The sequence below is a fragment of the Heliangelus exortis genome, chromosome Z (genome assembly GCF_036169615.1).
Source record: "Heliangelus exortis chromosome Z, bHelExo1.hap1, whole genome shotgun sequence".
NCBI lineage: Eukaryota > Metazoa > Chordata > Aves > Apodiformes > Trochilidae > Heliangelus > Heliangelus exortis.
Window position 1 is genome coordinate 64,345,419 of NC_092454.1, and position 16,467 is coordinate 64,361,885.

At 35.9% G+C, this 16,467-nt stretch overlaps 1 protein-coding gene across 5 annotated transcripts in view; it reads right to left on the reverse strand.

Moving 5' to 3' along the window:
* The window catches only part of SUSD1 (sushi domain containing 1), a 169,223-nt gene that overhangs the window by 9,785 nt on the left and 142,971 nt on the right, over nucleotides 1–16,467 (reverse strand). For all 5 annotated transcript variants that reach the window (XR_011723475.1, XM_071732191.1, XM_071732193.1 and 2 more), the window contains 5 exons: nucleotides 10,109–10,203; nucleotides 8,390–8,579; nucleotides 7,430–7,524; nucleotides 6,133–6,319; nucleotides 1,016–1,109 (listed from right to left, as the gene is read on the reverse strand). Coding sequence is in view for 4 of the 5 variants with exons in the window: in XM_071732191.1 (XP_071588292.1) it covers nucleotides 1,016–1,109; nucleotides 6,133–6,319; nucleotides 7,430–7,524; nucleotides 8,390–8,579; nucleotides 10,109–10,203 (661 nt within the window). In the remaining variant the exon portion in view is untranslated. The remainder of the gene's footprint in view (nucleotides 1–1,015; nucleotides 1,110–6,132; nucleotides 6,320–7,429; nucleotides 7,525–8,389; nucleotides 8,580–10,108; nucleotides 10,204–16,467) is intronic.

Here is a 16,467-nt window from a genome sequence, read left to right on the forward strand (position 1 = left end):
GCATTAGACACTAATTAATTCAGTCTTTACTATTTCTAGATTCTTAAATGCTTTTTATGAATGTATAATATGAACACTTCTTATAAAATACTTTTCTGTGTGTGTTCCCTTAAGTTTTGAAACAAAAGAACTGCATGCACAGCTTAGAACTAGTTCTCCTCACCATATAGACATTAACTTGACATGTTTATTCATGTTCAGAAGAGCATCAAACAGAGTTACTGAAGCTACTCTTGCCCCTCCCATCTAACATAAGTTCACCTATGAAACAATGCTTCATTGGCCTATAAAAATTATCTATAATTGTCCAGAAATAAGATTTTTTTCTGTTTAAGGAGGTTGAGGGCAGGTACCATTTGTAAAAAATAAATCTGCCTTCAGACTTCTCAGAACAATAGTTAAGCTATGGCAACCAACCATAAGAAGACTCATTACTAGGGCTGTTACACTAGTGATTTCCTGAAGTGTTGTTTACATATTATTTTATTTATTCTCTTCTTTGCAATGTTGAGTTACAATTACCTTTACCTTCTGTCACAAACAGCCCTTACTAAGGTGTAAATAATTTTTTCTCTAGACATGTATTTTGGTAGTAATACAGTAGTATGAAAACAGTACTTCAAAATTTGCATAAATAAAGACATTGTTTACCATTTCCTCTGGCTCCTAGGGAAAAAAAAAAAAGTGCTGGCTATGAGTTTGCTGGGAAAAAACCCCACATGGGTAAAGCTGTAATTGGAACCATCAATAAAAATCTAGTGTGGAGAAAGGAAAAAACCAAACCAAAACCAACAGCAAAAAATCAGAATTATCAAAACAAAATTTTATTCTAAGAAGCAGGAAGTGTTTGATGCCAAGTATTATTCCACTAAGGGAGGGGAAACTGAGAGTTACAGCTTAAGCTTTCTCCCACTGCTAACAAAAATACTCTAAGCCTCATAAAAAGTTCCAATATCTAAGAAACATACATCTGCAAAATGTTTTTTGAAAGGGTGAAGAGTGAACAGAGACAAACCTGATCGGTCCATTTTGATCTTCTGCTTTCTGCAGTCTGAGCAACGGAGGAGAACCTCGTACTGCAATGAATTCTACATCTGGGGAAGGGGGATCTAAAAAGTAAACAAATACCAGTGCTGCATAGATGTTTTAGAAATATTTCAGGCATGAGGGTGCCTAGCTGTTTTTTTATCCCCCAAAACTTGCTCTGTTATCTGAGCCTCAAATCTTCGACAGCTAAAGTCTACAGGCAACATAGTCTGGTCAAGAAAAACACAGAGCAAATGCTAGCATGATGGCATGGCACACCAACTCAAAACCCTGCATTGAACTGTGTTGGCTAGCTGGGAAAAACAGAGATGCCCAGAAATAATGGAGAATTGAGATGGAAAAGATCTATTGTAAGATGTAGTGATATTTATTAGACTAACTGAAATGGTTAAGAAGAAAAAGATGAAATACCGGGCACACAGCCCACTCAAAGAAATAAACCGGTAAGAGTAAAGGAGTATCTATCGGTGTCAAAAAGCACTTTCAAGAAGGCCTTAGTTCCTGCTCACAGTCTGCTAGAAACATCCACTCCCTTAAACTGCATGTCAATATGGGTACAGAGCTCTTATTTGTTTTAGGGAGAATTTGCATAGAGCCCAAAACTTATCAAACACTTGTGGCTCTCATTTCAATGCCAATTATGACAGCTGCACACTGACAGATTGGTGCCATGATGATGAATAATTACAACTCTCACCAAATTTCTCTTAAGGTGAAGTTCTAAGTGAAATAACCCACTACTGAAATAACACCTTTTGAATGATTATAATTTCCTGCAAATAAGGGATTTCTGTTTTTTAATTATTGAGCGCTTTGTGCCCAAAATGTTTCCCATTGAAATTAAAAAAAAAATAAATTCTGCTGCGAAACTTGAAAAAACAAAAAATTGAAAAGTCATGTAGGGATACTGATACAGTAGAAAATGTTTTTTTGCTATTCATATTACTGGCTGAAGAGTAAGTTCACTGTACATATTACAGCATTGCTTTAACAAGTAATGAGAAAAAAAATTTAACTTATAGAAAATCATTACTTGAAGTAAGGAAGCTGATTAAATCAAGAACATATCTACAGAAAATGATACTTTAAATCTTTAAAAATTGTGTTTTAAAAATAAAAGTACTATCTGGGTGTATGCGTGATCTTTTAATATATAAACTCATAGCTGTAAAACTGACAATCTATCTTCCTTCCCATTGTAGCCTATTCCTGTATTGGTTTTTTTAATTTTTCATTTCACTTAATGCTAATTACTCTAAATAGATGAGGACAATATAAAGATCTAATCAGACACATCATTATAAATTTGTAAAGAAGTATGTGAAGCAATAGTGAAGAACTTATAGTTCACACTGCCGTCCCCAGTAAGATGAAAAAGACTAAAAACATTGATGAATTTTGTTTGTAAAGCACTGGTTACCAAGTGCTTTGTAAACAGAGTGACAGAGATCAGAATGATCATGACTTCACAAATATTTCTTAAAAAATTCTTGCTAGTAAGAGGTCAGAAAAACAATGGAGATGTGGATTCATATGAACTTAAATATCATGCATAGGAATACTCCCTGCATAAAAATACTAAGTGCATGCATGAACAAACGTATGCAAGTGTTTACAAGATTGGCATCTAATTTCTTCCCTACACTAAAAAAAAAGAAAAATTATTGTCAGGTTTTAATCACTCCTCTTTCCCCATTACATAAATCAGAAACTCCCTTCTTTGTAATACTTATGCTCTGAAACTACATATGAAATGAACTGTTTCTCTGGAGATACATGATGTGCCAGTACACAGGCATTCCTGAACTTCCCAAAGACCACAGTTTTTGTCTCATCCGTCAAAAAGAATCTATCCCAGAGAAAAGCCTGCAGACAGATTAAAACATCAATCATATTTAAATGTGGCTCAACTGAAGAAGTTACTCTTATTTAGAATATGAGAAGTTAAAACAAAAGCATTATCTCTTTCTCTATTATTCTGGTTTTCAAGCACTTGAAAGTGTCTATAAAACTCAGTTGTCTTAAATTGGTATGGGAAAACAGGTAAAGAAATTAAAAACAAGGCCTTGTCTGAGCATGCCTTACTAAATGATCTTCAAAAAGGAAAAGGAACAAAGTCATGTGTAAGCAGCTTAACACCAACAGAAATAATGAATGAGAGAGTACAACCACAAGACACTCCTTTCTGTCCTTGGAAACAGACATGAACTCCCTTCTTGCCTAAAATCTTGCTACCATCTTTTTATAGCTACAATATCATTAGTGCCTAATGATTTTTCACAATTGACTCGATTTCCTCGCTGAAGTAGACAGGTGCAGAGATCTTGTCTAAAATAAGCTAAGAAGACATAAAAGAATGTGCAAGATGCGTGTTACTGGAAGTATGAAAGGAACAGAATTTCAGTGACCCATGAAGCATTTGCTAGACTATATTTACCATCCACAAGATGATGGGCAAAACCAACTTTGTACTCAGCACAGAACTATTTTTAAAGGATACTATTTGCCAGGGAGAAGGGCAGGCTTTTAAAGTCCCAAGTTCTTGCCTTTTTTCTTCAGAAATAAAATGGTTATAATATAGTCTCATTCAGGAGATGCATAAATACAAAAACAGATATACCTATTGAGGATATCAAGAAGCTTTCTTAATATGCATTTACAAATCTTCCTTTTTGGAAAAAAAAAAACAGACACAAGATAGCATTTATATGATTATTGTATTCTGCAACAATCTTTACAAAGACTGTTCTTGTCAGGAAATGAAGTCTATTAGGCAGCATTCATCTGATCATCTGGGACATGTCTATTCATGCCAGCTGAAACTCCACTGTTGAGACTTCCCAAACATTGAAAATATAGGACGTCTGTGTGTGGAAGTCAAGGAGATAACTATCTGATTCTTCCTGAGCTGGGAAAAAAAATAAACTGACTGAATTTTTTGAAGATCCCATGTTAAAGAATCTTTAGGGGACTTATGAGGCCACCTGCAGCATATAAACAGTAAAATACTTTTTTTTTTAGTCTCAGTCCTTACAGCCTAGCCTGTATTTACTGTATTTATACAGTATCATTTCAACAAGCACCAGAACAAAACAAAAACAAAACACCAGTTTTCAGACTGAAGCTAAAAATTAATAAAAATCACTCCATCCACCGTGGAAACATACCATCTGATTTAACAACCTACATGATTACAAAATAATGGGACAGCTGAAGAAGCAAACTATACAGCTACTCTAAAATTGTAAATAGTTCTATAAATTCAGTTGCTTGTAGAGGTAATGCAGTTCCCAAAACATAAGACACAGAAGTCAAAAGGACTCTGCTGGAATTATTTTAACCATATCCTCTTCATCTTAGATAAGATGAAATAGCAACAAATTTAACACCTTATTTAAATTATCATTTTTGGGCAACATGTTTTTAACTTTGCAACATGTTTGCTGTTTGTTCTTCTGTTTTTTTAATTTTCACTCAGTTTCAAACTGCAAGAGACCAACTTTTTTTTTTTTTTTCCTTTCTTTTTTTTCTTTTTTTTCTTTTTTGGCTTCCACTTAAAGAAAAAAACAACACAAAGAAGAGTATTTGGTTGGCAAGTTTTCATGAGGATTCCTAACGACAGAGCAACACCTACCTTTTATTGTTCATTGTAAAAATCAACTGCCAGGTACAAAATGACTTCTGTATCAGGATCTTCTTTCAAAACGGAAGTGACCTAACTTTTACACAGAGACCTCTTCTGGCACTATGCATGTACATTTCTTAAGCACTAACTCAGCAGAGAGGAAAACATGCCAGCTGCCAAGGCACAAATACCACTTCACACAGCACCTGCTGCAAAGTGTTCTCTAAAACTCTGCTGAGCAAGTTACCCAACGCAATCCTATGGAGTTTGGGAACTATCACTGGATGGGAGAGTAGAGGGCTAAGCCTTTACTCAGCATAAGTATCCAGAAATTACCTCACTCGATAAAATCCTGAGACAGCTTTGAGTTTTTACAAGCCACATGTACTCATGAACTCATGGCTGCTACTTTTAGGTGACAGCTAGGAAGTGTCTGGAAATTAACGACATCGTTATTATAATTTCATTTTTTAAAAAATCCAGGTCATTATCCTAAGGAGCAGATTTATGAAACAAGAGAGTTTTTGCCTTTCATGAAGCTTAAAAATAATAGATTTACTGTGAATAATATTGTAATACTATCAATTTCAAAACCTCCACAATAGCCCAGTTCTTCATAAGCAATCAGAAGATAACTGGTTCCACCTGGTGGCTGAACAGAGCTACACAATCTCGTAGAGTTTTCATGTCACTTGAACACTCTCCAAGAGCTTACATGTTTCTTACCCTTTCCAAGTTGTGACCCCAGCGGGAAGAATGATACCTGCACTAAAGGCTGCACTTCACAGTGTAACATTAATAACCCAGTACAGAAAATTTGACAGTTTAGAGATGATGCAAAACCATTCTAAACAAAAAATGAGCTAAAAATTCGAGAAATGTTTTTTTTTCAAAGCATTTTAGTGTCATACAAACGTCTTGCTAAATAGGGAGGCTGAGACCCTCTTACAGAACCTTATTTGCTCAGTTGTCCTTTATGTTTTGTATTCTGCCAATCAGAGATAAGGCATCTGTCTGAGGTACTTGCATGTCTCTCTACTTTGTATCCTTGATGATGTTACTGATAACACATAAGAAGTGCAGATGTGCTACTATCTCCTTTTCACAGAGGAGAGAACTCATGCAGAAAAGGTGACTTAGCCTCTGATAGGGCAGGGAATTTAATTCAGCTCCCCTGGATACCAATCTTGTCTAAGATCTAATCTTGTCTACCAAAATATCTTTCCCATGCCACGCCATGCCAAGATGGCATTTTAAAATACTGCACACCGATTTCTCTCTCTCTTCTGCTACTTGACAATCAATCCTATGCAATCTATGAAAACAAATGGTGAAAAATTTTGAGCATGGAAAGACTGCTTTTACAACCCACCATATAACTGAGATCAACAATGCTGTTTCACTCAATATGCACCCAATTGTACCTTTGGTAAATACATAAAATAAATGACAGGACCTACCTGTGATTTCTGTTGTCAGGGAAACAAGCAGTGAAAAATTAAAAGCAACCATGGAAATATTAACAGAGTAATTGGTGCCTGGCTGCAAATCAAAACAAACTTCTGGAGCCTGCTTGTGTGTAGTAAGGTTGAAGGTCATTTCATGAAAGAACTCCTTCTGATACCAACGCTGGCCTTGCACGTGAAACTGTAACCAAACAAATATGGTATGGAAATTGCAATGTTTAAATATATCACCTGTGTTCAAAAATGTCATGCTCTAAATTAGAAGAAATAGCAGAAAAACATATCACTGCATACAAAGTAACAAAAATGTTGGCATTAACAGTCATTCAAAATCAAATGCTTCCAAATATGACAGGAATTACAGACCCTCTTGATCAGTTCTTACATTGTCCAAGTTCTTTCACTTTTCCTGCTCCTAGTCTATCCTCTTTTTCATTAGCACTAAAGTTTCCCCTAAGACTTGATTTCCTGTTAGCTTCCTATAATAGTACACTTCCATTTTAGTATAATGTCATGGTGAAAAAGTGATGAGTTATGTAAGTAAGCTCACATGAACACCGCTCTGGTTTGACCCTGATGGTCAAGTGAAAAAAATTCTTGACCTATGTCAAAAAGCAAAGTACCATCCAGGATCTGCCTACACACAGTTATGATTCCAGGCAAATTGTACAGACCCATGAGTTCTTCACTTCAGTTGAATACTGTGTGTGTTTGGTTTCTAATTGATTTCCCAAATAATCATGGAGTTACTAACTTAAAGCCTCTCCTGATCACTCCAGTGTTGATGAAAACTAAAGCCTTGCTGTATTTTAATAATGTGCTAATTTTCCTCTAAATAGATCCTATTGATGACCTCTGAGCACCTCTTAGCACAGAGATTTGAGGCAACAGCAGGTGGTCAAGACTCCTAGCAGAGACAGTTCAAGTAGAAATGCCCTGCTGGGATGAGGTAAGATTGGAGGCATATATGGGGCAGAGTGGGCTGACTGTTGAATTGGAACAGAGTTGTCCAAGGCCTGAACATGACAAAGTGGAACATATTGATAAGGAAGGCAAAATAGGGTAGAATAGGGGGGAAAATCAGCAGGAAACAGATGACAAAAGAGCACGGTGATTTCTGCCTTTTTTGAAGGTTCTGTGCAAGCTTACTCCCTGGGATTTTATGAGAGACATTACTAAAATAAGGAACGCTGCTAGCAATAAGTGTCTGAAAAATAACTTTTTTTTTTTTCTTCACAGAAGTGACTGATACAATTTTTTTTCTAGATTCAAAATACAGATTGTCACTTACCAAGTATCTGTCTTCCACATCAGTTCTCCTGACATTTCTCTGCCATTTCAAGCAGGTATCATTAAAAATTAATATATTACTGAAAGCTTCCCTTACTGTAGAGACAAAAAATGGAACAACTTATTATAAAAATGTCAGCTTTTTAAATTTAATTGAATACAAGTAGTTAATTTTTTTAAAAGGTTTTTACATTAATTTTGTATTAACTTTCTGAGAAGGAGATAGACTCTTGTTTCTTTTTGAATGACAAGCACAGTAAATAAAGCATGAACATTTTCCAGAGCAAATGTTTTTTTGAAAAACCAAAGCACCTTATTAAGAAAATCAAGATAGCATTTTTTTTTGTGGTCTGGACAAAAAAGACACAAGGATCCAGTGGTTCAGAACTTCTGATGGAAATAAATTTATCATAGAACAATTTCTCACAGCTGATGTCCTTTAGGAAAAAGCATGTCAAAACCACATTTTTGTGGACTCCAAAGGCAATTATTTCTCATGGTCGGTCTTATTCAAATTAGTATGTCAGAAAGCAAGCTTAAAGCTTCCATGACCAAAACATTACAAAAAGGTGCTTTCTCTACTGAAAAACTGCAACAACACAGCTCGATACTGCTAAACATAGAAACATTACCTGTAACAATTACATCACAGCAAGCACTGTACAATGGACTGAAATTCCAGAATGCAACCAATAATGCTACTGCACCAATCCTGCATCAGGCAGAAGACATCCTGAAGAAGAAGCAAGTTTGCCAAATCTTTCTTAAGGACTCTGACTGCCATTGCTCAGTTTGCTCTTAGATTCAAAGGTCTTGCAGAAAAATACGATGCTGATGGTGGTTGCATTTCTGTAGTCAGCATAAAGAATTATACAGTCTAGGAGACAGACACTTATCCTGTCTGCTAAACTCAAAAGAGTGAGTTTTTCCATAAGCACAGATAATAAAAAACACAACCTACCCTTTGTTTGAACTGCTACGGTAACTGAGACACTGACGTTTGTGGAAGAGATGGTAGTAATATTCACCACATAATTACTGCCAGAGTTGAGATCTAAACACACCTTGGGATTATCTTCACTTGTACTGATGTTAAATATCACATCTTCTGAGAACACCTTCTCATCCCATCTTTGGCCCAGTATGTGAAACTATTGAAGAATTAACAAATTTGATTATGCAATTGATTGTGGCTCTAAAAAATTCAGAACAGTAGTTCAACTAAGTACTGAAAAGCTAGAATTATGTCTGACTTAGAGTTATCACCTCAACCAAAAGAATCCTGTCCTGTGACTTTCTGTTTTAGTGCAATAAGATGGCTTAATAAATAAGGTTAATTTCTGCTGGCTGTTAAAGTTACAAACATTTTTCATACATTTCTACAACAAATAGGAGCAATCTGTAACAGTGATACTACATAGTGTCTTTCTCTTCCAACACAAATAGTAAGGTATAAATAAAAATTACATCTGCATGCTACTTTAATTTTTTTGTTTTTCTAATTTCCCCCTCTTGCCCTAGGGAAGCAATAGCAAGACTAAATCATAAACAGCAGCAAAAGCTGAGCTTCCCTAAAATGGTGCCTGTGCAGTGAAAGAGAAACCTGTTGTTGTATGACATGAAGGAAATGGACAAAACTTATCTAGCTTTGTTCTGAACCTCACTCATGAACCCTATCATGATGCTCAATATATCAACTCATCCTCATCACATTCTGAAGTGTCTTGCAGATAGTGCAGTTCAGGCAAAAGCACATTATATCAGAGATCCACAGCTTGTAAGTCAATTCTGGGTACATGACAAACACCAGTTTTGAACTGTTCGGATAATTGGGAACTTGTTGCTTCTATCTCAGCAGTACTCAATAAAAGCACTCAAACTGAAAACAGACTGGTTTATAAAATAGGAGGAGAAAGACAGCTTGTTTTCCAAAATGATTACCCAACCTTGAAATTATTTTCCACAATCATCTACCCAAGGCATTTTCTTTTTTCCCTATGCTAAAAAAGCCACCTTCCTTGGGATGCTGTCATTCTTGAAACATGGGAATATTTACAATGTTGTTTTGGCTTTCAATAACACTGACTGAACTATTTGTTTCTGAGAATTTGTATATTAACTTTTATGCTTTTGTCTATAAGTGAAAAAAAAAAAGGAAGTAGTTACCAAAGTTGTTTTCAATTTCTATGAAAAACAGTTCTAGAATGTTCAAAAATAAGACGGGTAAGCCTTTTGAGCAAAACACAGTATTTCAATATATCTGGCATTTCTAAAACCAGTTATATCAATTACCTACAAGGGATGCACTGTTTACTTGAAATGTTTGCATCCCAGATAAGGACAAAGCCCAAGTTTTGCAATGTTTTCTATGCCAATATGACCTCTACACTGAAATTTCAATAAAACATAACTTGTGCTGAAATTCTTCTTACGGTTTCAAGCAGGTATTTGGGTGATACACTAGAAAAGTGTATCAAAAGCCTTTGAGCTTTTTCACTAAACCTTAGGACAGGGATTTTTTTCTTTCCTAACCCAGCCACCTTCTGGTTTCTAGGCGATTCATTGGGAAAAGAGACACAAATTACCATAAAACCAAAACCCACATACTAAGCATCCACTGCTGACTCACCAGAATAAACCTGGACAAAGTTAATCCCGTTGTCAAATACAACCCACTTACTGTATAAATTTCCTGCATTCCCGGTGTCCCAGTTTTCCTTTGCCACTTCACACATGTTTCATTGAATACGGACAAATTACTGAATAATTCTTCCTCTGTGAATAAAAACAAGAGCACAGAATGAAAATAGCTATCATTTCTCATGGAAATCCTAATGTTTGTGACTATCGTCTATTGCTTCCTTTTTCTCAATCATTTTTTCAAACAGGAAAAGTAAAATGAGGCAGGTAAAAGTTAGGTAGTAAGTTTCCCCTTAACTGGTTTAGCTCCTAAAATTACAATACCTTAGGCCTAAACAAAATCAAACTGAAAAACCATATTCCGAGCTAATGACTGAAGTCCTTAAACAGAGAGACAGGATTATGTAAACTACTATGACTAATAAAAGCAAAATACTTTGCATTTTAATGTAGAACAATTTGAATTTTATGGACTTTACAGGTCCTGAAGAAGACTTCAGAACTACACCACAGTTCCTGAACAGCAAAGCAACAAGCCCATTAATTTCATCAGATGGCTGATATGTGCCTCTGTATAAAAACATACAAGAGAATTCTTTCTCACACAAGGACTTCCAGTACTTACTGTATGAAAGATAACTATCTTTTCTACTGGTTGCATAACCCATGCAAAAGAGCCAAAGAGAAGAGACATTTTGCTCTGCTTTGGACATTCCTCCTAGTCATAATACACTAAAGGTGTATCATGTATATGCATTCCTGTGTTCCTTGTCTAAGTGTTTCATAAAGCATGTTTAAGATGTAATTACACCACCAAAACTGAGCAATAAACAACGCCCCAGTTCCACTACTGCCACCAATTCTATATTCTCCTCAAACTTTGAGTGCCAGCATCTTGATCTTGTGACATGTAACAGTCTATTGTCCAAAGAATGAGACACTCATAAATCAGCTTGAAGATTTTGTAGATTATTTGATGTCATGGATAAGAAGTCTCATTAAACCACAAATATAAAGTTGGGCAGATTTAAATGAGCTGTCTTTAAGATAAAGAGGCTACCAATAAGCCAACAAATTTAGATAAAAAATGCTCTTCTGAATACAACAACCCACATTAAAGTACTTGGAAAAGAGCTTTTTTTGTAGCTGAATATATGATTTGGTTCATAGATTTGACTGAGTCACTTTTAAAACAGTGCTGACAGTTTTGCTTGTTTTATAGTGAACAAAAATAATACAGCCACAGTAAAACACTTTTCAGAATGAACTACAGGTTAAAAGAACAAAGGTCACAGAACTAAGCATATAAACAGTACCACTGCAGCAACAAGAGATACATCCCTCAACGTACTTGTATTCAAATATTTACACACTCATTCTGTATATATTTACAAAGGTCCTTCTGGTCACACCTCAGACTGACTATGAACTTTGCTCCTTTTTTACCTTCTCAACTCTTTAAATAGTCATTCCTATGCCTTATTGATCATACAAATCCAAGCTCACATAGATTCTCAGCTGCAAAACCCTTACTAGCTGCAGAAAATAATGAACGGAATTTATAGGATAACTTTGGTAGATACTTCAGAAATGTTGACACAGCAGTTGGTGTAATGCCCTGCTGTAAAAACAAGCATTGCTCAAGGCACTCCTCCATATGTAAGCTTCATTGCTATTTCACAGGCCCTCCGTTCCCACCCCCTGTAGCACATAGACATGAAGCTGTCATAGAAATAAATTAATATGTCATTAGTCTCTAAAATTCCTCACAGAGGCACTTACCTGGAACCTAAAACTGCTTATGCATTTTGCAGTACTTTCCTTTCTTTTTCCTTTCCCTTTTTTTGATTATTAAAACTGTAATATGTTCAACATTTAGATGTCTCAACTCACTAGTTCAGTTTATCTCCCAACTAATTTTAATTTCTCCATCCCAAATTGTCATTAAATATAGAAATGCTATTGACAAAGTCCTCTTGTACAAAAGTAAAAAAAAAAATTAATCTGCATGTCCCCTACAACAAACTTTCTTATAAAAGATTGTTTGATAAATGTATTTAAGTTCAATTATTATTGTTGTATTTTATATTCATGTCAGCCTCACAGTATTAAGATTTCTGTAGCAAAATCAGATACACTTCTATTAAAAGACTGGATGGCAAAAATTAATTAGAGCATAGCAGGAGGGAAAATACTTGCATATACATGAGATGTGAACAAAAATGCAAATCCATTTAATGTGTGAGTTTATAAAACATTTAGTAAAAAAAAAATTGAGGAAAATAAATCAGCAAACCCCCCAAAAATTATCATGCCAGGTATTCAGGCAAAGAAAGACAACTTATACAGTGGCCTCCTTCAAAGGAAGAAGGCAGAACTGGTAGCCTTTTTTTCTGTATATACATCAATTTTTCTGTCATGTTTTGTGAACTTGCAAAAGGACAAGGACAGTATTTACTCAGAAGCCACCCACAGAACAGCTGGCAGATTTTTTCTCTAAAGCTTACACTCTAAAATGAGTTGGAATAAAAGAGGATGCAAAGCTCTAACATGCACAGAGTAAACACCACAACAAAGTCCTGGGTTTATGGGCAGACTGTTTTTCCTCCCTTATTCTTACTGATCACACACTCTTTGCTCAGATAACCTGATGTACAGGAAGTGCAATCGGTCCCAGGACCATACACATGGCATGCAATAACAGCACCAGGTATCCCTGCAAAAGCTACTCCTGCACGTAGAGGGAAACAGGTTTCCTGACAGATTAATACTCCTGTGAAACCTAACAGTGCCAGTGACTTCCTGAGCTTGTGAACTCCCAGTGTGAAATGCACTCTCTGTGGCTGCCCTGCATGTGACATCTCAGCAGGCAGTGGGTCTGGTGTTCATCAACACCTTTCACTCAGACTCACAAAGGAGACAGTGAAGGGAACACCCTTCCATATTCCCATACTTCAGCACTAGAAATTTCAACTTGTGATTAACCCAGAAGTCCACTGGATGCCACTGCTGCTCCACTAACCTACAGGTTACCCTCACAATCTCCTTCTTACCCCAAGGCAAAGGGTCCCATAGAAATGATATGGAAATGCCTTAAGATGGGAGCAGAAAGGTGAAAAAAAGTTCCTGGAAGTGTCAGATACTGAAAGGCAAACCTGGGAGAGGGTAGGGAGAGATGCAAATAGCAGCAGCTATTAGCAGCCAGAAAAGGAAGGTTCTGGTAAAAAGAACACAAATGGGAGAATGCAAAAAAGTGAGAAAAAAGGTGATTCAACAGTGTCAGAGGGACAACAGTTGTGTTAAGAAAGCCAAAGATGCCAATTTTAAGAAGAAAAACAAGGAGTGAAGGTCCCGGTCATCTCTACTCCACTTTTGAAAGCTTTGCTAGGAAGGAGGGCCTCTCTCTGCGTCTGGGAAAATCTTACAGGTACTGCATAAATCACAGAATCATAGAATCATCCAGGTTGGAAAGGACTTCTGAGATCAGCAAGTCCAACCCTTAATCCACTGCCACTGTGTTTACCAGACCATGGCACTGAGTGCCACATCCAGTCTCTAATGCCTGTAGTGCTATTCTCTTCTGCCTTAACCCTGTGCTATGTGGACTAACCTTAACCCTTCACTTTTCATCCTCTGTGAGTTCAGGTCTGGGTACTCAGTCTTATTACTTGACAATGCCAAGGGGAAAAACATACCACACAAACAACTCTATGTCTAACCAGTCATAACAACAACATAACTTCTTTCACATATAAAATCCATTAGTCCTCAGCTGGAAGAGCATTTGAATACCAGACCTCAGCTTCACACACATCAATGAAGTGTTTATGAACTTGCACAAAAAACCAGCATTTACCAGAAAACAGATAGAACTTACTCCTACATGACCTTCCACCTTTTGCAAGTAGCTAAAAGAGCATCCACATGTGCAAATTCACTTACAGAGCTCTTTCCACTAATCCCCTTATGTATATGCAATTTAGGGGAAAGAAAAAAAGAATCAAAACAGTAGCTCTTTTGCATGTTTTGCCTACTCCATTCTGTAAAAACTGCAACTGATGCTACAAGTACCATCTACTACTAACATGCACCACACAGGTTCAGTCACAAAAATTAAATGGCAGCAAGCAACATTTCAAAGGTAACTTCTGCTTAGGCTGTTCCAAGGCACTGTTCAACAGAATAGAGGCAAACTCCTCTGGTACACAGTAACTTTCACAAATACATACAGTTTATTTTACAACAACATATCTTCAGGATTTATACTTCTGGGTGCATAATAATACATTTTTACAAGGTTTTTCACATTTTGTGTGACATACTTGCTTGCAGTTTATTTAGGATTGCAAAATTTCAGCACATTTTCATCTTCAGCCCGAAACTTTACATCAAAATCCATGAAGAAAGACCAAAGCTATGGGCAGAGACAGTCATATAGGAAAGAGCAGATAGATAGCTAATGATTCACTACTCCCATTAGTCCAAAAATATTACCAGGAGACAGTCAGGAGCTGAGTAATTCATGTATTGAAGCAGGCTGACAAAAATTTAAGAGATGCAACTGTGAGCTTACAAAGGAAAGATGAATCAATCAAGGGTGTCAGACTAGATGGGATTAGAAGGGCTGAGAATAGAAATGCACATGATTTATTTCACAGCTGAAAGAGGTTCCTGAGACGGAAGACTTCTACTTGACATCACAAACTGAGTAATTACTAATTCAAACAAACAAATAAATAGCCCTGCAAAAAGCCACTGTGTTGCATCATTTTGATGTAAGAAGTAGCCCCTCTCATAATACAGATTCCACTTTCATTTTTTAGGCAACTGAAAAAATTATCAGATGTCTGCATTTAACATATCAAAGCAGGCTTTTACAAGAATTCGGGCCCATGAGACAATAGGAAGTGCAAAATATAGGAGCAAAAATACCTCCTGGCATTTTTTTTGGAACAGGTAAAGGCTTCGGATATCCATTGCACTCTGTGCCATTTGCAAGTGCAGACTTAGGAACAAGAATCTCAGGCAGATAACAGAGATACAAATCACTTTTTTCTTCTTACAGTCCAAGGACTGACACAGGAAACAACATCAAGAAGATTATGTTCCTTTGACAGTGGTTTTAATTCAAACTTTGAAAAAAGGAGAAGCTGCAGCAGACAATCAGAAAGAGAACTTCTGGGGGAAAAATTGATGGATTATTTAAGCCACTTTAGAGATAAATAGAAAGCTTGAGTAAAGCACTTTTAAATTAATTTGCTTAGTTGTTTTCAGAGCCTTAGTTGCTTTCAGGGGCTTCATAATAAAATTAAAGAGCTAAAAAGAATAAGGTACAATCATTAAATCAATGGGAAAATATTGTATAGCATTAAAATTCCATTTCAAATCCGTAACAGACTTTACACACCAATAAAGGATTATACACCACTTCATATATGAGTTAAAATTTTACCTTCATTAAAATTTACATGTAGAAAACACTTGTTTTTAAAACTGTTCAACAAAACTGTTCCATAAATAATCTTAAATAATTCTAAAATTCAATTTAAAAAAAGATAAATAAAGAAGTTAAAAAACAAAGTGTATGGAATCGTGATCTGTACAATCTCTAAATATATATATTGCAATAGACAGTCTCCCAATATGAGTATCTTCCTTTTCATATCCTGATGTGTATGAATGTGTAAGTCTATTATAAATCACAAGTTTTAGAATAATCAATACACATCAGCATTTGATGGCAATGAACAAAAGACTTAACACTGTTGGGTCAAAATTAAAAGATACTAGCCACCTACTGAATAGAAAGCATTGTAAAAACTTACTGAAGACTTTAATTACACTGTGATCACATTAATTATTAAGGTTGGGTTTTTCTGGATTTTTTTGTTTTTTTTTTTAAATGTACCTGTCTGTTTTTTTCTTATGAAGGAACTTAAGAATCTATTATTCCAAATCATAGTAACAAAAGGGATTGATGAATCATGTAAAATAACAATAGCATATTTGAACAATTATAGTTTGCAACTAGAAGCTGGCTGAATGTGGGAATTTTAAGGGAATACTGCTAACTGGTTGAATTTCTGAGTAGAGGCTGCAACCACAGAGTGGGTATTGAGCTAGAAAAGAACAACAATTTCAGCTGAATTTTCACCTCATCGAAACATTATGCATGGTGTGGCAATTTTGTCGGTAGAATCTTACCTTTGAACAATTGATTGTAACTTCATTGGCAACACAGAGTAAATAAAAAGTCCTGTTTAATAAATGGCTTTTACTTTGTGACTGAACTTCAGATGTCAGAAGGCTGCATAAACTGAACGCCCCAAAGGTGCCTCTATTTGACAACTGTTACTTATCACTGTGGCTAAACAGTACCTGTGCCAAATGAATCTGAAG